The sequence below is a fragment of the Molothrus aeneus genome, chromosome 5, assembly GCF_037042795.1.
Source record: "Molothrus aeneus isolate 106 chromosome 5, BPBGC_Maene_1.0, whole genome shotgun sequence".
NCBI classification, from domain to species: domain Eukaryota; kingdom Metazoa; phylum Chordata; class Aves; order Passeriformes; family Icteridae; genus Molothrus; species Molothrus aeneus.
The window spans coordinates 23472168-23495623 of NC_089650.1; the positions used below are offsets into that span (position 1 = coordinate 23472168).

General features: G+C 40.6%; 2 protein-coding genes across 4 annotated transcripts in view; both read right to left on the bottom strand.

The window, feature by feature from the left end:
• Nucleotides 1-895: 895 nt before the first annotated feature.
• GAS2L3 (growth arrest specific 2 like 3) lies at nt 896-9895 on the bottom strand. The gene is made up of 8 exons (XM_066550506.1): nt 9878-9895; nt 8730-8898; nt 8223-8341; nt 7374-7515; nt 4737-4800; nt 3934-4072; nt 2983-3090; nt 896-2266 (listed from the first exon to the last, which is right to left on the bottom strand). Exons 1-8 carry the CDS (start codon nt 9893-9895, stop codon nt 896-898), a joined length of 2130 nt encoding a protein of 709 aa, XP_066406603.1.
• A 6529-nt stretch (nt 9896-16424) lies between these two features.
• NR1H4 (nuclear receptor subfamily 1 group H member 4) overlaps nt 16425-23456 on the bottom strand; it is a 30110-nt gene continuing 23078 nt past the window's right edge. For all 3 annotated transcript variants that reach the window (XM_066550346.1, XM_066550345.1, XM_066550344.1), the window contains 2 exons: nt 17737-17850; nt 16425-16663 (listed from right to left, as the gene is read on the bottom strand). In XM_066550346.1, coding sequence (XP_066406443.1) covers nt 16425-16663; nt 17737-17850 — 353 coding nt within the window. The remainder of the gene's footprint in view (nt 16664-17736; nt 17851-23456) is intronic.

Genomic DNA, 23456 nt, shown 5'->3' on the forward strand with positions numbered 1-23456 from the left:
GTGCTTGCAGCTCAGTGTTGCTGCAGCAGGAGCTGTTTTGGGGCTCAAACCCAGGAGGAGGAGCTGGTGTGGGGCTCCAGCCCAGGGGCAAGTGTCTTCTCTAGAACACAGAAACATCCCTCCATGCAGCAAGGGCTTTCTAGGAAAGCTAGTCAGATTTGAATATGGACTAAGCAAGGTTATCTGCCCGGGGTTTTAAAGGTAGCATTGCTCACTGGAGAGTTCTGTTCTGAATTTGAGAGGCTAAGGCACAATGAAAGTGAGCAATCAAGGCCATGATTATTGGTGTCCAATTTAAACCAAACCAAGCTCCACTTCCAAGTGAGCTGAATCCACTTTAAGGCATATGTGGGGGACACAATGAACATTCATAACAGCATCTGTCAAATCTAAACAGGACTAGAAAATTCTTCTCTTTCTAAAACATGTGACCCAGACTGGGTTCTGGGATACCAGTGAAGCAAACCTTTTGTTTGAGGTATTAGAAATTTTACAGCTTGTTGCATTGAGGTATTAGAAATTTTACAGCTTGCACAGCTCTGTTACTTGCCACACACCTCAATGCAGATGTGCCAGAACCACCAGAGTTCTGCTGCAAATGCATCAGCCTTAACTCCCCTTTCCTCTCCCACATTTTTTGCAGCAGATCAAGGATATTTGCCATTCCACAGTGCCACACAGCAAGTAAGCTACTTCTAAACATATCCAAATAGAAGTTTCTAAACCGCAAAATAAACACAGTTCATACAGTAAGTTAGGCAGCAAAGGCATGTTATACCTAATATTTCATATTAAATGTAGTGCTATTTAGCTTTTTTTCCTTGTCCTCGGTGTAGCAGTTACAAGAGGCCCTTTTGAACAAGACAGGGACTTCCCCAGAAAGTAACAAATTAGTTTACTTTCTGGGCTTTTTAGTTCCTGTCATAACAAAATAGTGATCATCTTGCCTGCTCTTCGTAAGAGGAACTTTTGATGCACCAGGTGTTCCTTTGTTATATGCCTGTTCCTTTGGAAGTGGCTTCTTGGCTCCTGGGGTCAAGCTTTTGTTTGTTTGCAAGTTTTTGGTTGAATGCTGACCTTTTGTGGAAGGTTGTGCTGGCTTTTTGGTCACTGCTGCTTTGGCTGAAGTTTGAGGAAGCCGTACGACAGACAAAGGTGTGCGTTCAGCAGGTTTGGATAAAGAGGCTCCAACCTGAGGGGGATTACTGGCATTTGGCTGCTTGCTGCCAGCTGATGACACATTTTTGCTTGTAGGTAACAATGGAGGTGGTGACTTTGATGCTTTGCTGACTGCAAGGGAAGGTGCAGAAGTGGAAAGTTTTAGCTCAGAAGCAGTTTTCAAGTTTCTTGCCAGGTGAGAAGTTGTTTGTGGGGCTCTCAGAGGATGCTGAGACCCAGCACCTGAGATCTGAATATCGTTTTCAGGAGGTTTTGCAAGGAGTTGCTGGGAATGTGCAAACTTGGCAACAGTGCGCAGATTTGTAACCGGTGGCCGAGCAGCCCCGGGAGCAGCTGAATTCACCTTGGTTTTAGTGACAGATACAGGTCTGCATTTAGCAGGGACACACTTCTGTTTTGAAGTGGTTGTTCCAGCTGTCCCAGACAAGAGAGATGGTTGTTTTTTAGAGGGTGAGGGGGCACGATGCAGTGCTGGTGCTGGGGAGCCCCGAGGCAGGGCAAATTTCACCTTGGTAGCATCGGGGGACCGAATACGTTTGCGCAATGTTTCAGAGGGAGCAGGAGCTGTCCTTGTTCGTGCACGTGAAGAACTTTTGCTTCCAGGCTGTGGAGGAGCAGAAGCTGGTGAGTTGCACGCAGGAGACTCCAGTTTCTTTGAGGTGCCAGCTAATGGTTTGAAAGGAGACTGCACACCTGTTGCTGAGGACCCTTGTAATTTGGACCTGACTGTGGATGACTTGGCAGTGGAAGATGGGGTCACTCTGGGTGATGCCAGAGCAGGGGACTGAGGACGTTTAGCTAAAGCCTTCTTGGCACTGGCCCCAAGACCTAAAACAGGAGCAGGAGATTTTGATGGCTGCTTTTGAAACATATTGACAGCTGACATTGGATTCATAAGAGGAGGCTCCTGATTTCTAGCTGACAAGCTGGGGACACTGTCACTGGTGACCCCTTTCTGAAATGCCAGGATTTTTTGTTCCAGAGTTGCAAACTGAAGCACTCGGCATGGATCATATTTGAGCAGAAAACCTTGAAGAGTGTCCCAGCCTCCACCAACACGTACCATCACATGCTTGCCATGTAGCATCTGAGAATGGGGAAGAGGGAGGAGGAGCAGAAGAACAAGAGAAATTCTTATCTTGTTTCATTTTTCTTCATCTTACATTGCCACCTATTGAAATTGACTAAAAATAGCACTTCCTTTCTTACAGAGAAACATTTCAAAATAGAAATTATGTGATAAACAAGGTTTTTGCTTCCCAATTATTTTATTGGATAGCTTCTCCTGCACAGGTAGTAATTCTGTGTCAGGAAATAATGGAAACATCTTTATAGAAGACCTTTAAACCATTCTGTAAGAATCTTTGTTTAGTATGCGTAGTTCTGGGCATGGGTTGAATTTAGATTATGTCCTTGCAACACAAACTCTTATGATTGCTGACGAGAGTACTCAACAACCCTGCAAATTATAAACCCCAAGAATCTAGGTTTTGAACAAGCAACATTCTCCGGATATTCTATAGCATTTTCCATATTTATGTTGCAAGTCATTACTGAAATTTTAGAGACACCACAGAGAAATATTATCTTAGTTTAGTGTGGTTGTAAAAATCAATGGTTGTGGATCAAAGATCTAAAGAATGGAGTAATTAAACCCATTTAGAATTAGGGATTGAATGTCAAGTTGTCCCAACCTAAATAATTCTGTAATTCTAAAACAACTCCATAAAAATGAGGTATTTCACTTAAAAGCATTTCTCTCCCCAAAATAAATATAAATTGGAGTTGTAAAAAACTACTTACTCGTATGAAGAGTATTTTATCTCCCAGCCTATAACGTCCCTCTGACAAGTATTCAATTGAAAATCGATGGGAACAACTGCAGGGAGGATCTTCTGCTATATGTTTTACCTAGTTATTAAATTGAAAGCATTTGTTAGTATTTTGACAGAAGCACAAGTTTAACCATCTATTGAGTTAATCTTCTATTAAGATGGAAGACCCAAGAAGGAAACAAATGAAAAAAGGGGAAAAGGAGTCCCCAAAGAAATGCTGGGTTAGAGAAGATCTTCCTCTAAGAGCCACTTAGAAATGCAACAAATTGGAAGGGTGAGACTATTGCCAAGAAGGAGAAATAGTGAGTTTCCAGAGAAAGTGAATCTGGTGGCTGACATTCCCAAAGAAACAGAATTTTTACATTACAACACAGAGGACCTTTAAAACAAATGAATTTTTAAGCAGAATAGGAAAATTGTTCATCATTTCCTCTGGACCAGTTTACAAGCTGTACAAATAATTTCCTTTTCTGGATACATATTCATTTCCAATTGGTACAGCTACAGAGTTTGATTTAAAAATCTTCTTTCAAAAGACTTTCATCAAAGCCTACTTTAACACCTGATGAAGTTTTATGAAAAGATCAAATTGAAGAGCAACATTCATTGCAGTCATAGAACATTGACACCAGAAAAATGGAATGAGGTCATTCCCTATACTCAAAGAAGCAAGGAAAAGGAAGAGGGGAAAGGAAAACAATGTAGGCTCTATGAACTCCAAAACACATAGAACAGCATTTTAGTTATATTTTCAAAACAAAACAAAAAAAAATTGATTAAAAGAGGTGCTAGCCTTCTGTTTGAGGAGGCTCACACATATTAGATGAAAACCAGCCTGTCCATACTGAGACAGATCATACAAGTTCAAAACTAAGAGTTTAATTTAAAGCCTATATCCCACTAAGCAAGTAGTACTTACTGCCTCGTGTAGCTCCCCATGGTGACAACATGACTTTGGTGTGCTAAGAGGTGATGGTGGCCCAGAGGTCATCAGCAGGGTTTCTTCTAGCTCAATTTCCTTCTCTAGTTTTACAAGTACAGGAGGTTCAACTCCATACCTCAAAGACCAAAGCAGCGTGTTTAATTACTAATTTATTAAAGAAAACAAAAAGAAATGAATGATAACAAACTTGTAAAATTATAATGGCTTGACAGACAAGGACATCTGAATCAGAGGAGTAATTGCCTTGATAATCCAAAAGAAGGAGCATCTCTGAGTTTCTAGCAGGAGCCCTTCCTAAGGTAGCCTTGGTGTTACCAGAGGATGCAGTAAAAATACTGCCAAAACTATACAGTTGAGGTCACATCCAATTTAGATAGACTATCTTAAAGCTTCCAGCTCCGCACTAGAAATAAATTAAGTCTACATTTAGATAATAAAGAGATACCTTCCAAAAAGCTGAAAAATTGAAACCCTTAGAATCATATTTAATGCTCAGTAAGCTGTTCCAAGAGGTACACATTATCTATAGGATGAATGTATAACTTAAACACACAGCTATAAAAACCAGCATGGAACAGTACCTCTCCAAGGAAAGAGTCCAATAAATATTTAAAAAAAACATTCATATTGTATGATGGTCCTAGAAAAGCTACTCATTACTTTTTGCACAGAATTAACATCACTTGACAGCTGCAAATAATGTCCTAACTTTGTCTTAGCTTCTACTTAGTAGGATGTGTCCTTCAATTTCTTGTTGGGAGCGTGTGTGGATCACCTACCCGGATACAATGCGCCCAATTTCCAGCAGACAAAGATACACTTGTCTTGGATCCTTGTGCAACACTAAAAGGGAAGAGAACAAAGAGGAGTTATAGTTCATATTTATTGCAGGAGGCCTATGCAATTAGGTACAGCCAAGAGAAGGGAAGATGAGTTATCTGTGACTATAAATTTCCCATCATCCTACCCAGAGGCAAGGTACATTATCATTGACAATGCACTACATGCTTTACAACTCTAATTTTCTATTCCATAAAAATCTTTAAACCCATCCTGGCACTCCTGAAATCACTCTTCCTCCTAAGAGAAATATGTTTTATAATCTCCTTTCTTGATGAGAACAGGAAAGAAAGAGACATGAATGCTTCCCATTCCCTACTCCCAAATGCAATATCACAGTCTTAAAGATGAAGAGCACTTAAAAAAGACCAAAAGGAAAATACACAGATCGGTTCATGCTCATGCCTACAGACACAGCTAGGTACATGCACTCTGGAGGTTATTATCCACAAAAAGATACACTGCAAGGGCCCCAGCTCACAAGTGGATGGCTACACAGCCAGTCAGCCTGAGTGGATTTAAACCTCTGCTGGGAAAGAACAATCTGGGTGATTGTTACCAGTTCAGTAATCAACAAGTAAGATCTTTTCTTATCACTGCTTCAAAAGTTCCAGCTCTATCTTTACAGGTGAAATCCAACATCCCTCTGATATCAATTTGATATTTGAAATGCCTTTGTTTTAAAAGTGTTTCCTAAAGTATAGTCCAAGTATGAAGTCAGATTTTCTGATGATGTTTACATCATCTACTCCAGTTTCTAAGTCTGCTGTTAAAAAGATCTGATTATGAAGGGTAAATCTAGAATAGAAAGTTGACAAAGCCATAATCTCAAAGCTACTTTTAGAGGCCAATCAATCTCTTTTTTAGTGTATGTGCATGTGTGCGTGTGAATTTGCCAGCTGTAACAAAAGTGTTTTAATTTGCTTGAGTCCAAAAGGGAAAAATCCAAATACAACCCTAGCAAGGATCAAGACATTTGTTTTGGCTTGATGTCAAAGGGCACCCCACAATGCCTACTCTTTATTTCTGCTGTCTCAGGAGCCTCTTGATTTATTTCCTTCCCAATCATCTACATTTTTCAGGAGGTGCTGCTATATGTCCCTAATGGGTAAAAGACAATTTTCAACTTATTCTTCCCCTGTTTCATTCATGAAGAATGGCTTGAAAGTCTGATGAAAAACATCAGTGGAAAGAATGTTTCATCTAGGAGGCTGCAAGTCTGCTCATTTCAACTGCCAAAAAGGCTCACAAAAGATATTTATGCCACAAAGCAAGCTTGTGTCAAGAATTACAGACTTCAAAACACTTCTTTGCAATGAGTGAAAGCCACAGCACTAGGAAATCATGTCTGCTTATCACAGGGAAGCTAAACAGGTCCTAGTTACCTGTCCACTTACAGGAACTAACATGTTTAAGCAATATAATTAGTACAAGGAACTAAAAAAAAAATTCAAATATTCTTGTAACTCAGTTCTACTCTGTATTTCCTGGCACTGAAAAAAGATGCACTCACTAGTTAATCAAAATGAAGCATGCAAATGATGGAGTTTTCTCAACTGTTTTAAAAGATGACTTATCCAGTAGAGATGCATGGGCAGTCCAGCCAGTATGTAAATAGCATTTAATTAGCATTAATGCTAATTAACAGCATTAATGGAACAAAGACTTCAAAATACAGTAAATATTATGACAATTTCATAGAATTACTGAAAACAAAGATAGTTCTCAGTTTTTTGCTAGTCTGCTGACAGGCAGATATTTTACTTACTAAAAAAATAAAAGCCAAACAACAAAAAACAGAATTTGGCTTGCCATAGAAAGTTTTGTATTAATTAATTTTTACTGACATAATAGCTGGTAAAAGAGCATTTCCTTATTTATTATGTGATGAAAGTACAATCTTCTTAACTAGCAGTCAAAAAAATTTTATTCCATCGTGCCAGTCTAGAAGATGCTGTACAGCACCAGTTGTGCACTGAGGCAGGCATACTCATAGTTGGTAATATTTATTTTTATAACTATCTTATAAACGGAAAAATACAAATGGTTTAGAGTAATGTTGTGTCCTGAAGTAAACGTTAATTACCAACAGGCTGTTGCCACTTCAGATACAATGCCCTGATGTCATTACCAAATTTAACCATCTTAAACATATTATTCTGAGGGATTTTTGTAAGAAGAATGAGCTGTAATACCAAATAAAGGATCTTATTATGAGTTGACTCCATGGCCCTGCGGTCTTCCCACACACAGAAAGTGAAACCACACTTTTCTCCTGTTTCTCAGTGGTTCTTTTTACTGAAGAAAAACACGGTATTTTGTTGCACAGCTCTCAGTCCCCACTTCATCCCACACAGTAACTTTGAGAAGTTTGCAAAAGCATCATGCAAGTTATATTAGTCACTGAACTGATTTTTCAATGCTTTTACTTGGACACTACCTTAAAATAAATAAGAGCTTGCACAACACATGCAGAGTCAAGAGAAAAAGTTCAAAAGTCTGTAACAAGGCATCTCCCTGACCAGGTAGTGATTCACACAGAGATCAAAGCAAATTTAACAAAAAGAGAGAGCTACCTAAGCCTTCAGATTCAAAGAGGTATGTCTCATCAACTCCAATGGCTCTACACCAGTTAAGAAAGTTGGCTGTATTATCTCTGGCAAAAAAAGATCCTGATGGAGCATCCTTCTTACACGGAACTTTTCTCATAGGAAAATTCTGGCAAGAGAAGAAAACAAAAAGTACATTGTACACATCAACATTGCCAACAGATTTCAAAGCATATTTGCAAAGGAAAATACACCCTAAATTCAGGGTACAGAAACAGTTGTAACTATTTTGTGTTCACCTCACTATGTATTCCATGAAAAAAGCTACACTAATATAGAAGGCATTCTACTTTATCATTGTGAACAGTCACTGAGTGAACAGTCCTCAGTTCTGCAGCCTTTGTACTCCAAAGTAACAGAGACTTGCTTGAGATTCACACTTAAACTGAACACTGCCTCTCAATGGAAACACTGAAGCCCACCTGCAGGTCTGGATACTTTTTATGGCTGACCTGTACACCTGAGTTCAGCCACCACTTTCTGGCATAAAACATATCACCAAGTGCAAATGGATATCTCAGTAACAACCCACACTGGTGTCAGGGGAACAAACTCCAGACTTAGATTAGATCTTCCTCTGGTAAGATTTCTACTGAAATCAAACCAAAAACCTAGTAAAGACCTTAGGATGTGACTAACAAAGCAAGCAATTTATTGGATGAGTTTATCCATCTATAAAGCCACTTTGCTGTTAATCAGTCTCTGGCTACACAGCATACAAAACAATTCTTTGGGAAGCCTCACTCATCTGCTTCCCCTGTAACTACTGCTTGAGACTTAGGACTTTGTATTTTAAAATATCATTATAAAACTCACCCTTAAGTTATTTGTGCTACAACATTTTTTAACTGTGTTTTGAAGAACATCAATCAATTGGCAAAGCAGTACCCCATTATCAAGTTCTTCTAGCAGTTGCTCTGCTTTGACTTCCATTCCTTTAAGAAAAAGGTCAATATTAAAGTTACTCCATGAAGGTAAAGAATTTTATATGAACTTAGAGGCAAATCAAACAGCATTCCAGTGTTAAAGACTGAAAAATACAAGAAATATACAAGTAAAATAAAATCAAATATTAGATTAATTAGATTTTAATTAGACTAACAAGATTCATAAATATAAATTAGAATTATTAATTGTGCAACCCTTAAGAGGTGGCAGCTAATAAAACTGAAATCAAAGCATGCATTTTAATGCAATTCTCCCAGCCATTCAAACTCAAATACACCAGCTCTTAACAGTACTATAGATATTACACATCAGTGCTGACTAGAACATTGGAAGTGCTTTGAAATTCATGAGAGAGTGATTTATTTTTAAGCTCACCCAGCAAGCCAGACAGCCAAATGGAGAGATCTTCCTGCATGGGCACCAAAGTGGCCTCGTGCCTCACAGATATCCATTGGTCATAGAGGCACACGTCTGCCAGACCTGGCCCATGCCTCGGAGTCAGGGGACTTCGGGGACTCAAGGGAAGCTCATCTCCAAACCACACCTGCAGAAGAGTCCAGTAAGCTGAAGACAGGAGGCTCTAATACTTGCAGTCAGATAGCAAAAACCTGTGCTTCTGAATTAGACTGAAGAACTGTTATTCAAAGAGTGTTCGCTTCCCTCTCAACAGATATAGCAAACCAACAGAGCAATCAAATGGTTCTGCTCTTGTTAGTAACTCCTGCATCAATATACCACTGCATTCCTCCTCTTGACTCCCTTGGATTTAAAATGACATACTTGCCTGAATATAGAATAAAAACAACATGCATTAAATGCTTTGAGTTTTTTAAACTCAGCACATTTTAAGTCACGAAATCTGAAAATTATCATATAATTTACTACTGATTTCTTAATCAAATGTTTCAGAGGCATTTTGTGCTTAGATCATTAAAAATTATAGCATTAAAAGAGGAAATGTTTCCATGCAAGGACATAACATATTTCTTGAACACAAACACTTAGCAGTTCTCTTCAGAACTGTATATCTAGTAAATGAAAGGTAACTTACACTTCAAGAAAAGGACCATACTGAAATTTTTGAAGAAAAATTTCCAGATTTTTTTCTGAATAATTTTTGACTGAATAATACCAGAATCTTTCTGGTACTCTTAACTATTTTCCTTTAGTTCAGTGTGTATGTAAAATACATTTATTTATTTATACTTAAGTGATTAATTAGAATAATAGGTTACTAAAAAAGCACTTCTTAATCATGATGGAAATTTTTCAATAATCTCAGGCTTTGACTTCAAAACCTTAGCTAACAGCACTAAGAAGTGAATGGGTCATCTATCTGATAATAACAGTGGATTATCCTTGTCACATTGCTTCTTGTAAAAGGGGAAAACAACTACTTTTTTTTTTTAATCAGAGGTAACTGGGGAATCTAGTATTTTATCTGCTTCAGGGTAAACTTTTGTATTAAAAAGAAAAAGTATTATACATGTATACAGGATTTAAACACTTCAAAAGGCATTTACCTGAACTGCATTCTGCATGGTCACCTGCTTTACATTAGTTTCTCCTCCTGGGGAAAAAAGAGATTTTTATTGCAATCTCTCCTGCTTTCATGAAAATCCTGAGGAAAAACCCATCAGTGCTGTTTTGGAAAAATAAGAATGTGTCTAATAGGAAGGGAAGGGGAAAGAGAGAAATATCTTAGTAGCTAAAGTTTTGATCCAGTACTCAGTCAAATTCAGTTCTCTGCCCTTAGATAAAAATGCAGTTATTACAGCAAAAGTAGCAAATAACTTTGTATGCAAAAACAGTCTCCAAAGTTGGCAAGATTTTTAGGAACTGTATGATATTTATTTTGTCAAAGAGTAATGCACATATTTGAAACCATTCTTGGATTTAACACTGTTGGCTCTGATTTTTCCTTCCAAGTTATCACAAGTGCATCTCATACATATGTGCAGACAGATATATGCATCCTGAGTTCACATTAAATACTTGGAATATCATGAAAACCTTAAAACAAAGAAATAATTTTGACAAATAAGATTTTCTCTTACAGAATCATAGAATGGTGTGCATTGGAAGGGATCTCAAAGATCATCAAGTTCTAGCATAGACACATGAGAGAAATCAATGTTTTTATAAATCTCTGTTGCAATTGTGACTTTGCAGGCAGCATGCATGCACTAAGTTTTCAACAGAATGCTGCAAACTACTGCAGCAACATAGTTATCAGTACAAATCCCTGGCAAAAGGAACATTAAGGAAACTTTAGATACAATCCAGTCTCTTTCTCTCCTGAAGCCAACACTGTATTTTCCAGCAATACTTTCAACCATGGGAAAATCCAGCACAAGCTCTACACTGGGCTAAGGATTACTAAGTCTTTCCTTGGAGGCTCCAGGACTAAAGATGTGCAGCATTGCCAGGTTAGCTGCATGCATGTGTACAGAGGGTATTTCTCCATCATCATTTTCCAGTGGTATTTTACAATGTCAAAAAGTTCCTATCTGCGTCTTGAAACCTGTTAAAAAAGACTTACTTGCTCTGTTACTCAATAGCTGCAATAAAATTGCATCTTACAGATTAAACTGAAAACCATATTGAAGACATTATCAGACATTTTTAACTCATCTGTTTTCATTTAAAATTAAGTATTTTTCCTCTCCTGTCCCTGATATTTAGGCTTTGTAAGTAGGTGGCATCTTCTCTCCTGCACAACCTGGCCTTCCTATGACAAAATATTGAAATGCCCATCACAGAAAACACAATTCTTGTAAAAAAATTCTCACCCTTTCATCCTACATAGAAAGCAGAATAGTGTCATTTTCTCCCCCTTGCTCCTTCCCACTGCCTTAAACCTCACAGACTATGTGGGACCACACGTAGTAGGCATTTCAAACAACTTACCTCTACGACTGGCAAATGAGCAACCAGTTTGGTTTCAGGTGAAGACACTTCCTTGTACCAGGACTGCTAGCACTTCTCAGACCTTGTCAGAGACACTCCAGTGATATCTTTCCCCTTCCTTTTATTTCTAGGGAAGGAAAAAAAAAAAAAAAAAGAAAGAGACATCCTCTCCTTGATGTCATTTTTCCTTCTATGAATGAACAAGGGAAGGGAAGGGTATATACCAAGCATTACTAATGAGCATGTTATGCTTCCCACAGCTTTGTCCAGGGGAATACATTTTCCTTTCGCATAAGAAAGCTATTGTCCTAAGAGAAGCTCAATAAGAGGCTTCATTGATTAAAAAAAAATAAATAAAACAACAGCAGAACAGCCAGTAGAGAAGCTGGTCTCATTAAAATAAGGAGTTCCATATAGGCTAACAAGAGCTCTAGCATATTAACTGCCAAGGGAAAACAAAAGACAGCCTAATTCACAGGGAGCACTCAAAACATGAACAAAGCAAAATATTCACACTGCAGCTATCACAGGAATGCTCAGCATCTGCAGTTTTGTGGCATGCCTAACAAAAACTAGTCTTGCCAAAAAAAAGGAAAATAGGAGATTGAGGGAAATTGTGGCACTTGAACTCCAAGGGCCTGCTCTTCTTAAACAAGTTATTTTGTAAGTCCATATGTCAGAGCTCCCTAGTAAGCCAAAAGGCTTCACTTATTATCAGGGCATCTGAAAAACACTTAACAAAAAACCCCTCTGATGATGCGAGCTACAGTACATAAATTTTGAGTTGAAAAGGAATACAGTAACAATTGGCCATTTTCAGATGCCAAAGTGTTCAGCTCAGAGATTGCAGGGAATACAGATTAATGTAGCCTTATCACTTACTGTGAGAGGCACAGGATGAGAAGACCCAGGTCTGCCACCTTCAAGTAGTCTGCCTGTAAATGTGCAGAAGGTGCTGTGGTGAGGTGAATACTGCAGTACCAGGCAGAGTCATAACCAAATCTGACTTCTAAAACCAGTTGGGTTCCCTGCATCAAAAAGCTGTACATAATGAATGAAGTAAGTAGCTGATACTGAATTTTGGCAGCTCCAGATAGGACTGCATCCGTTTCTACACATGCCAGTTTTATCAACTCTCATTCAACAGGCATTTGGTGTTCAGACACTGAAGTTTGTGAAAGAAAGGAGCTCAGAATAAAAGTACACTGTAACACATCCCCCGCACGGCTTCAGGCCGTGCCATTCTCATTTCCAGGCAGACCTTGATATCCTCAAGGTCCCTTGGGACGGAGGACTGAATAAGCCCATCACAGCAGAAACAATTCTTTTAATAATTCTTCCCCTTCCCCCTACTGTTTCTGGTGCTGTTTCTTCCCCATTTTCCCCTCCCTGCTTCACCCCTTAAGACAAGGAAAAAACCAGAAATGTTATCTTTTCCCAACCAGGGTGCAACCAGCCCAGTTCCAAGCTCAGTAAGCATAGAGATCCCCCACCACCAACCCCACCTTCAGAAAACCCCTCTTTTTTGCTAGTGTTTCTGCTGCCAATGGCTCTGTGGGATGGAAGGAGAGGAGCTATCGCCAAGCCACACCTTGCAGCTGGATCAATAGAGAGACACTGATTTACTGGGAGACAGGTGGTCAGCCACAAATTATATACTAGGAGAGGCAAGAATTGCTTTCAGCTGGTTGAGTGCCAAACCTCCAGTGAAGGACTAGAGCTATGGATCAACACCAGGTAAGAGAGATGAGAAAAACATCCCTATCTATTGACACATGGCATAGGGACAGGCATTCCTCAGGAAAGGGGGTGCAGACACACCCTTGGACATGACCCACACAGACTTGTGAGACCACAGTTTGCCTCTGCTCTCCACAGAGATGCCCAGCACTTTGCCCCCAGACACTCTGAGAAACAGCAGAGTCAGCAAATACTAAAGCACTTTACACAAATACTTCAGGGTGCTAACACATGCTCTTAGATACTCCGTGAGATAGTCTGCTTAGGATCAGCTGTATCAGGATGTATGGATCACTCAGTGGGCCCCAACCAGCAAGACATGCTACACTAATTACAACCCATTCTGTAGCACAAGATGAACCGAGTCCAAATCCCATTTTACTTGACTGAACAGTTTACATGTAAACAAACAACCAAACAGAATCCACAACTCTACAGATAGCTAAAACATTGATGAAGCAGCCATTGACCTAGCTTAAGTGGAACCTAAAGGAATTCACAGGCTCATTAAACTGCCTTCTGTTAACAGGCTCATTAAGAAAACACTTGGGTAGAAATGCTTCTACATTTTCACCCTATATTTAAGATATATAATATCATCTTCTACTCCATCAACACCCAAAGGTAGTCACAACAGTCTAACCCAGAGCAACTGGCTTAGTCTTGACAGTGCCTACTGAAACTCATGTTTATAAACAGACCGAAATGAAAGAAGCTGTCATGTCAGTCAGTATCTGTTGAAACATACTACAGGATAGTCAAGATTTTTTTTACAGACACGTCTACCAACACGCAAAAGAAAAGGGGTAGGCACAAGAGACTGAACGGAGTGCTATTCCATCACTACAGCAATTTCAGAGCCTTTTTGTTACATTACTGAGTCAGCAGGAGCTCTGCTTCCCTGGGGAGGCCTCAGAGGCACGAAAGAGAAAGAACCAGACTGGTCAGTCCGAGGTGATGGGCTTTAAGGCGGCAACCAACTCCTTACATTAAAGCACGCTGACTGTTCTCCCCAGATACTGCCTCTCCACACCTGTCCATGAAGTGCACACAGAGGCAGTGAACATGCTCTCCCCTACCAAATGGCAACAAAGGGCCCGGGTACACCTGTCAGAGCAGAGAAACTCACTCAAAATCAGGGAGGAGCACTTCGTCTCAACAGCTGCCATCTCCGCAGGAGACATGCAGACGGCTGCTTTCCCACAGGAGCATCCAGTTTGGGCAGAGGCTGGTTAACACCAGACACACTGCCCCAGCTGCTCCCTCACATACACAGGTAAATTCTTCTCTCCCTCCCATTTCTAACCCACACTTCTTCCAGCAAAGCATTTTTCGATGCCCATTCAGCAGGCTGCTGGCTGGCCACAGTCAGGAGTAGTTTATTATGACTTAAATATAGAATCATGCATTATTCTGAAAGATCCACCCGGTACAATTTCAAATGCATAGGCCAGTTGGCCTTATAGCTCCCAAAGGAATACATGTACTTTTTCCCATGTCTTGATCTGGTACTATGCCAAAGGTGACACACAGCATCCCTGGAACACGGCCAGCTTTTGGGCAAAGAAAAGAGCCAGACGCTTTTCGGCTTATTAAGCAAAATGAATGAGTGTTTTAGCCAAGAGCACTGGGACAAATTTCCTACAGAAACAGCACTACATCCTCAAACGCCTGCGTAGGGCACAGGAGATACTGGTTTGAAGGCGGTTATGCAAAAACTCTCCCCTCTCCCTTCCCCAGGGTAAGTTTCGAGGCACTTCCCTTCCGACATCCGTGACTGAGACGCTGGATGAACTGCTGCCGCTGGACGTGTGACCGGGCCGATGGCAGCGAGCGGCTCCGCCCAGCACCGGGCTCTGCCGGGGCTCCCCGACACGCGGGACTCTCAGCGCGTTCCCAGCGCTGCCCCTGCAGCTTGGGACCCTCCGAGCGCCGCCGCTCCGGAGCTGCGCGCCCGGGGCACCGCGGAGAGCGGGGCTCCGCCTCAGCGCCCCGCTGCCCGCCCGGCCCCTCAGCCCCCGCAGCTCCGCCGCGGGCCGGGGCCACCGCCACCGCCACCCCCCGATGCGGGCTGCTGTCACACCCACCGCTCTACCGCGCCGTCCTTTGCTCCGCCGCGCCGTGCTTTGCTCTGCCGTGCCGTCCTGTGCCGTGCCGGGCCGGGCTGTGCTGTTCCGTGCTCTCACAGCGCAGCGGGCGCCGCCGCGCCGGCCGCTCCTTTCGAAAGCGCCAATCGGCGCCGGGGGCGGGGCCGTGCCCGCCGCACCTGGCCCGGAGCCGCGGCACCGCCCGCTCCCGGGACAGCGGCCGCGGGCTGGGACACGGTCCCAGGGCTCGGACACCGCCTCCGAGCTGGGACACGGGCCCCGGGCTGGGACACGGGCCCCGGGCTGGGACACGGGCCCCGGGCTGGGACACGGCCCTCGGGCTGGGACATCGCCTCCGAGCTGGGACATGGGCCCCGGGCTGGGACATGGGCCCCGGGCTGGGACATGGCCCTCGGGCTGGGACATCGCCTTCGGGCTGGGACACGGCCTGCCTGCAGCCCCGGGCGCTGGGAGCCGAAGAGCCCCCGGCAGCCGGCGTTCTGCCCGCAGCGCTCGGCACAGCGCTGCCCCGTCGCTGGGAGCGGAGCCCCGCACGAAGAGTCCCCCCCATCCTGCCGGCAGCGCCCGGCGGCATCCGCACCTCCGCGCACGGCATCCAGATACGCTTACCTGTCCCAGGGGTGCTGCCGATGGTATTTCTGAGAGCTATTAAGCACAAGCAATCTGAGTCATAAAGCAAAATAACCCGTGACACACTTTCACAAAGTGAAGATACGCTATAATTTTTACTTCAAAATAATATTGCAATTGAAGTTACATGTTATATCATTAAAAGAGTTTGTGTGTATGTGGTTTTTCTCCATTACATAATTTTTCATCTTGTTAAGAAATAATATCTTGTGTACCTTAACATGAACGCATTTCAGAGTTGAACAGCAAATGACTATGACATTAACCATTTCAGCTGGTTTATTACTGTAACAATCTGGATTATATTCTTTGTCAGAGGTAAAGAACAAAAAAACACTGCAATGAAAAATTATGAATGGAAACTTAAATTTCCCCATTTCCTTACAGAGGAACAGTTACTGCAATCAACTTAATTGCAGCAGGAATTAATTGGGTTCCTCTGAAGAGCTGGTGGGCTCTTTCTGGTCAAGGGGTATAAATACAGAAAAAGTTATACTCACGTGTGAGGGTCGGATAGCTATACAATATTCTGTGTATAGTGGATAAAATGACTTTTATGAATCCATGGCATAAAAATGCAGTAAAGAAAATATAATGCACCGTGGGAACTTCTCTATGAAAATAAGTGCTATGTGGTCCTTTAAAAAGATATTTCTCCTAAAATAAAATAAAGAAGTATCCATCACTGCACATCCCAGATCTCACAGAGAAGAGGTGTGAATTTGTGATCATTCACTCTCCATGACATCAGCATCTCTGCGTGGTGATGGTTAAATGTCCGTAATTCTGTGAGACGGCCCAGGAGGCATGCAAAGTGTTGAGGGTTATCTGGGTGGTGAAGTTTGCAGACTTTTTGTAGAATATCCAGCAGTGGTTCTTGAAGCCTTTCCACAGAATCTCTGTCCTTTATATATTGTCGATCTGATTATGATTTTAAAAAAGAAAATAAGTGATTAGCAAATATACGCCCTTATACATTGCAATTATTTACACTGAAAAGTTAAAATAAAAATATTCAAATATTTACACTGGCTGCTGATATTCATACCTACAAAGAATATTTATTTTCAAATTAATATGAAATAAAAATGTTTAATGCTCTATTTTTGCATAAATTTAGGGTTTTCATGTAAGCTTCCCACTTCTAGCTAGAGAAAATTTTTAACCTTCTTAAAAACTGAACTGTTTTAACTCTGCAACGTTTCACTGGAGTTCTGTCATCATCCCTCCATACTCTGGTTCTGCACCAGAGTATGTCATAAAATGAATTTCAAAAGCTGAGCAACACCCTAAGTTCTTGGAGGTGTAGTACTGGGGAATTTAGCCAGAAGAGAAGAGTGTAAAAGCAGGTCACCAGGGGGAAATCAAACATCTTCATCCTCAGATTAAATTTCCTTGTTAGAAAATACTTGTATTTTTATTTTGTTCATATGGAAATGTGTTTGAATATTTGGATTGGGAGGAGAAGAGAAGGATGAGATTTTTGGTGTAAAAAAATTTCCTGAGACACAGTGACTCAAAGAGTGATGGAAATGCTTCACCTTCCCATCTTTCCTGAAACCTGGTTTGGAAACCTCCTGATAAATTCTGAAGACCTCCATTGCCATACTCTTAGGTTATTCTAAGTTATAGGGTTTCCCAATTCCCCTTTAAAATAAGTAGCATTCCACAGTGGTCAGGGGTAATGTGCTTATGAAGCCACATTTGGGGTTTTCTGAAGGAAGAAGCCTGTTTTGCTAAGCAGTGAAGAGTTACACGTAATTTTTAAAAGAACGTTATTTAAGCAGTTTCTTCCTTGTGTTCAAAACCAAATGGTGTAGCAGGACATTGGAGTTTGCATTTCTGTGCTTTTTTCTGGTTTAACAATTGAATGTACATAATGAGCATGCACATTGACTTACTCCATGCAGAATGTAAGTTTTTACAAATCTCACATCTGCTCCTCACGCTTTCTTTCCAGAACCACTAAAATTTAATTCTGGATGAGAAGTTACCTGGAGACAGGATAACTATGGCTGTGAGCAGTGCATATTCTTCCTGTGTCATCTTCAGCTCTCCAATGCTTTTATAAAAATTAAACATGGGAGTTATGAATTCATCTGAGATACCTGTGAGAATGAAAAAATAGTTATAGTATGTCTTAATTATTGAAGCATTCTGGTTTATTGCTACACAGCAATTATTTCATATTTCATATTGACTGTCTTGGTGGGAGAAATCTACTACAGAAATCATGATGCAAGACAATTAGTTACAGAAGTGCAAGCACTTCTTGTTTTCCAGAGCAAACTAGACATAGGCAAACACTGGCAATTTCTTTTTGCATGGTTTCAAAGTCTTTTTTTCAAACAATTCATTTCACTCTGCAGGTTTGTCCATCTGGATCTTCAGGACAAGTCTCGTAGGTGGTTTCCTTGTCTGTTGATAATCCTCTTTGGGAAGCAGACCCTGTGTTCCCTGTCTCTGCATTAGTTATGTGGAAACCTCTCGGGCTGTATGGTTTAATTCCAGCCCAACTCTACAGCAAACTGCCTTGGGCAGTTGCTTCAGTTTTCTCCATAAAGACACTTAATTACTCCTTTTATGTAGCCTGAAACTTTCATTAGGTCTAGGATTACCTGCAGTCCAAGATGAACTTGCTTGCAACCACTACTACCTTAAAGCATAAAATAACGTATTATAAAATACAGAGCTAAAATCCAGGCCTATTTAAGAATATGATCATGTGATTCACCATCGGCAGAAGCCTGACTTTAGTCATCAGGTCACAATGTTCTAAGTTAGCCTTGAATTACAGATGTACTCCATCCTACTCTTTGGTGTAAAAGAGAAGTTCTGTAACATCAAAATTATTCCTTTTTTAAATGATATGTGAGTCACTCAGAGCAGACATTAAACTATTGACAGTGGCTGCTTGCAGCTCTGAAGCAGTGTGGACATCCAAACCAGTGGTTCTGCAGCAAGAACCTTTTGGCCTTCCTTGGCTGAAAGGATGGGAACCTCCTCGGTTCCCACAGATGAGGGCCACAGGATCTCTTGTAGATTTAATCTTAATTTTGAGCTGTTCTCGGAGAAGTCTTTATAACTTCCTTTGGAAACCATGTGAATGAATGTGGGTTTGAGTGTTGTGTACAACAACAAGCTGAAGTCCAGGACTAGTGCGGTTTGGAGTGCCCCCAGTAGGCACAATTCAAACTGAAACTCAGCATGTGGAACCTAAAGAAAGGAAACATGAAGTGACTTGACTCAACTATGAAACAGTCACATTTTCCTGTGACAGTGAATTTACTTCAAGCAGTGGAATAGTTATGTGTCCCAACAGTGAAGGAATGACCTTGTAGGGTGTGGTTTATTTCACGGCTGAGTCATGTTTTTAAACACATGACACGAGCAACCTATGTTCACTTCAGACTACAAGCCACAAATCTTGTTTCCTTGATGAGTTCAATACTACTAAGTCAATTAAAGGGATATATATAATGTGGGTCAGCTTGTCCTTTAGAAGTTAGTAACACAGCTGGCCCTTCTTTCAGGGCAAACAATAGTCATAGCATCTAATGTGCTGCAAGGCTTATGCTGTTAGTCATCACTATTAACTACTTAGAATTTTGAATACTTGTTATTGCTAACTTTTGGGGACCCCCTGTCTCCCTCTCGGGTGGTTTGAAATGCCAAGGTTCCTTATATATGTAAGTAGCACATATATATGGAACACCAAAGTCTTAAAGTTTGCATGAAAGTAGAAAAAAAAGAAGTGAAAAGCTGGGCCCTAAAGCAGAGCAAATTAATTCCTTTCATGGAAATGAGTAGCTCAGCAGCAACATGAGAAAAGTCTAAGACAAAGTTGATATTTTTAGAAGTCTCTGTGCAAGGTATTGTGCTGCTGGGCATAATCATCTTGACAGGAAACAAGAAATGGTAGGAAGTGGGCTGTGGCTGACTCCCATCATTTGTTTCTCATATTCATAATTTGAAGGTTTTTCCTCTTTTCTTTCGAAGGTCAGGCTAGCTTTCAGCTAGATTGATTTATTGCTTTTGGTGACCCCAAACTCCTCAAATCCTATTGTCTGTATAGCAGAAGTAGGATGAAAATGGTGCTAGCAAGCAGGATATGGAAAAGCTAGTGAGGACCTAAATTCACATCCTCACTGCTCCAAACAATGCCTAAGCATGTAGTGAAACAATCCCTGCCCAGACAGCTTCTAAGGTAACATTAAGTATGGAAGGGTAAAGCAAAAAATTAGTATAGATGTGAAAGCAAATGAAATTACTGCAGAGAACTCTGCATCAGTGTACTGCAAACAAAGAAATAGAACCACAGAAATGAAAGGGAATTATAAAGGGATGTTTGAGCAATGCAAGGGATTTACCACTTTTCCAAGGGAGAACAGAATTTCAAAATCTTTAAACTGATATATGTCACAAGACAATTATCAAAAAAATCCGTGAAAAATGAGCAATTTTGGAACTAGAATAATGGAATCTTTTCTCTTAGTAGTTTTGCTGTCATCCCACCTATGCTGAAGTTTCCCTGCTATTAGTTCATCTTCCGGCATGCACGTTACACACATTGCTTTTCTGTCACAAGAGGGAGCTGTTTTCTAATGTGATTGTAAAAGCTTCGGTTTGGATTTAATAAGCTCCAACAGAAAGAAAAAAAAAACGGGGAAACACAGGAAACAGATGTTTATAGTTCTTACTTTTTTTTCCTAGCTACTGTATGAGATGTTGCCACTTCAGATTATCAGAACAAGAATTAAAGGTGATTTTGTGCTTGTAACTGGAAAGGCTAGAGAAGTAGTGAGTTACATGATTTTCCAAAGTCATAGCTCAAAGTTATAGCTCAAAAAAAAAAAAAAATCAAATAAATGAAATTATATTTCTGGCTTCATTGAGAACAGAAAAGTTAGTTCTGCCTTACCTTCTATATTTCTATATTTAGATCAGATGAGAGCCCTGCACAGTGCTGTCAGGCAGGCAGAGCTTCCTGGTCACTGCTAATAGTGCCTCCTTCCTAACTTTCTTCAAAAAGGTTAAAAAGGTTTCAAAAACCTTGTTTCAGGCAGAATTACAGCAGTAAGAACATGCTTATCCTTCACATGCCATTGGGCATCTTTCTGTGTTATACAAATTCCTACCTTACCCAGCTCAGACACCTGCAGAAGATGCTGCAGATCATTTGATTATTTTGTTGTGTTGTGTTCATGCATGTCTGGCTGTAAATCCAAGTGTGGTCACTGGGAAATACAAGCTTTACTGAGTGCAGCTTTGCAGCATCTAACTAGAGCAGATTTAAACCCATCAACATTATTCATTCAACATCCCTTACTTGCACAGCTTCATGCCCATCAGTAGTTCAAGGCACAGCATTACTTTAGATCTTGTCTTTTTTAGAGTTTTGTGGCTATGATTACTCTTTAAAGGTAAGATGACTGATACCTGATATCATAAGGTTTGCAGTTTCAGGCCCTGAATAATTATCTGTTTAACATAATTCTGGAATATGTGTATTTACTGTGATATCAGGTCAGTATTGCCAGCTTTTTGAGGCAGCATTCTCTCTTCTACTTTGGCTGTGTTGCAAAACTGAATAATTAATCTATTGCAAGAAAGCTTGAGAGTAAATGCTAATTAACAGTAACTAACACTGTGTTATTAATATAGATAGAGATCATTTTTTCTTTATAAACATTTAAACATTAGTGAATATGAAACCAAGGGTATATTAGTAGCTGCTTTATGCAAATAAAATATTCTAATTACTCAAACTTACATTTTATCTTTCACATTATTTCATCTACCAGAATTGTTTTTCATGCTGCTTATTAGCTCTCTCTTCTGAGCTATTCAAATGCATAAATGGTGCTTTAAACACTGACCAAATTCACCCCTGTGATGCTGAGTGCCAAACCAGGGGAAAATCTAGCCAGGAGAGAAGACACACCAGAGCATGGGCACATTCTTTTCTGTCTGCTGTTGTCTTGTAGGGGTTAAATGGCCAACTTAAATGAGACTTAGCATGTGTTGAGCAGAACTCACAACCAAGTACCAAACCCCCCTCTTCTTTAAAGCAATCTATAGGACCTTTGTTAAGTCATAATTGCAAGCAAAGAAACCTTAGTTTAAACCTCCGACCCCAAAAAAACCCCAGTTAAAAAAAACAACAACAACAAAAAAACCAAAAAACCAAACCAAGCCTGTAAGGAGGGTGCAAATGACCTTTCCACGTACCCTCCTTTAGCAGTGGCCTGAGTCAAGAGTCAAGAGAGAAATGTGGTCTGGCACACAGTAGCAGCATCTGCAGTGCCTTGAGCTAGTCTTCATAGGCACAGTCTAAAAATGCTTTTGGCCTGAAGAAACACACTTATGCAGAAGAAAAGAGATTGGGTTCCTAACATCTGTTTTGCTTTCATGGGTGTAGATCTATTGTGTAGATATGATTTAAATAATTTTAGCAACTTGAATTGTGGTTCAGGTACCTAGAACCAGATGACTCGGTGTGGTAGATTGTGCAGGAAAGGTGTGTGGACAGAAAAGCTCTTTCCTATATTTTGCAATTTAGAGTGGTCAAAATCTCTTAATGTTTTGGGCAGTGTGCCAGTTTTGCCTTGAGTCACAGGCTGATGTGTCTCCTTCCACGAGGATGCACATGACCATTTGGAGGGTTGGACACTTTGGACACGTCAGTGAAGATCATTTTGTTCCTCTGCATAAACCCCAGCACAAGGGGGGTTTGAAGCACTACTCTTGCTCAGTACTAATAACCAAATTATAAAAGACAAGGGCAATGGAAGTTATTCAGTATCCATGCTCCAATATAAAACTTTGCTTTTGGTTGCAGGAGCCTCTTATCCAAATCAGTGGGAACTTTGTATCCCATATTCGATGGCAGGAGGTGGCCTCTTGCCAATGCTTTGAAAGTGCGGCTATTTCTTTTTTCCCTTGGATCTGAGTGTACTTCAGCACCTGTAACCCATCCAGGAAGACAGCAGTGTGTTTCACAATGTCAGAGCTCCTGCTGCCAACTTAAAATTTGGGTCCAGATTCTTCCCTTTCTGTCAATATCAGTATTTTATTTCCCAATACTCAAATTCGTAGAACTGCTCTGTAGAGTAAAGTGATGAAATAAAAATCTCTATCTTTTCATGACTACTGAAACCTGGTATCTTTAGCAAAACTACAAATACTCACAGAGAAAAATTTCTGTATCTCAGCTCTCTTTTTTAAAAATAGTGTACTGCTCAATAATGGGGAGAATTTACTTTCAGAATAACAGAAAAACACTAAGCATTAAATTACTAGAATGTCAGCCTTTCACAGAATGAGTCAATCACATATGGTATATGCATAGTGAAGCACCAAATAAGATGAGTAAATGGCAACAAATCTCAGTAACATTCAATTTAAAAAGTCTGTATTTCTCATTAAGTCTCAATATTAGGGTGTGTAGGAGAGGATTTCAGTCACAGGAGCACATAATGCAAGAATTTTCCTAATGGCTTACAGAGAAAGACCATCAGGGCTCAACCAAGGCATTCTCTGAGGTGCAGCAGGACTTGAGCAATATGCACAAGCTGAGAAATAAAAGTGTGCCTCATCAGCATGTGAATGAAAATGAATGCTGATAATGCTCAAAGGTCATCACCACCAGATCTCTGACTTCTTTATCAGGAAAAAAAAAACCCCAAACATTCCATACAGGCAGAGCAGAGAA

Bases quoted from the DNA above. Each gene is read 5' to 3' on its own strand.
- GAS2L3 (XM_066550506.1), bottom strand. The intron at 3,091-3,933 runs GTAAGTACTACT...TTTAATAACTAG, and splicing joins ATGGGGAGCTACACGAGGCA to GTAAAACATATAGCAGAAGA. The intron at 2,267-2,982 runs GTAAGTAGTTTT...CCCCATTCTCAG, and splicing joins ATAAAATACTCTTCATACGA to ATGCTACATGGCAAGCATGT.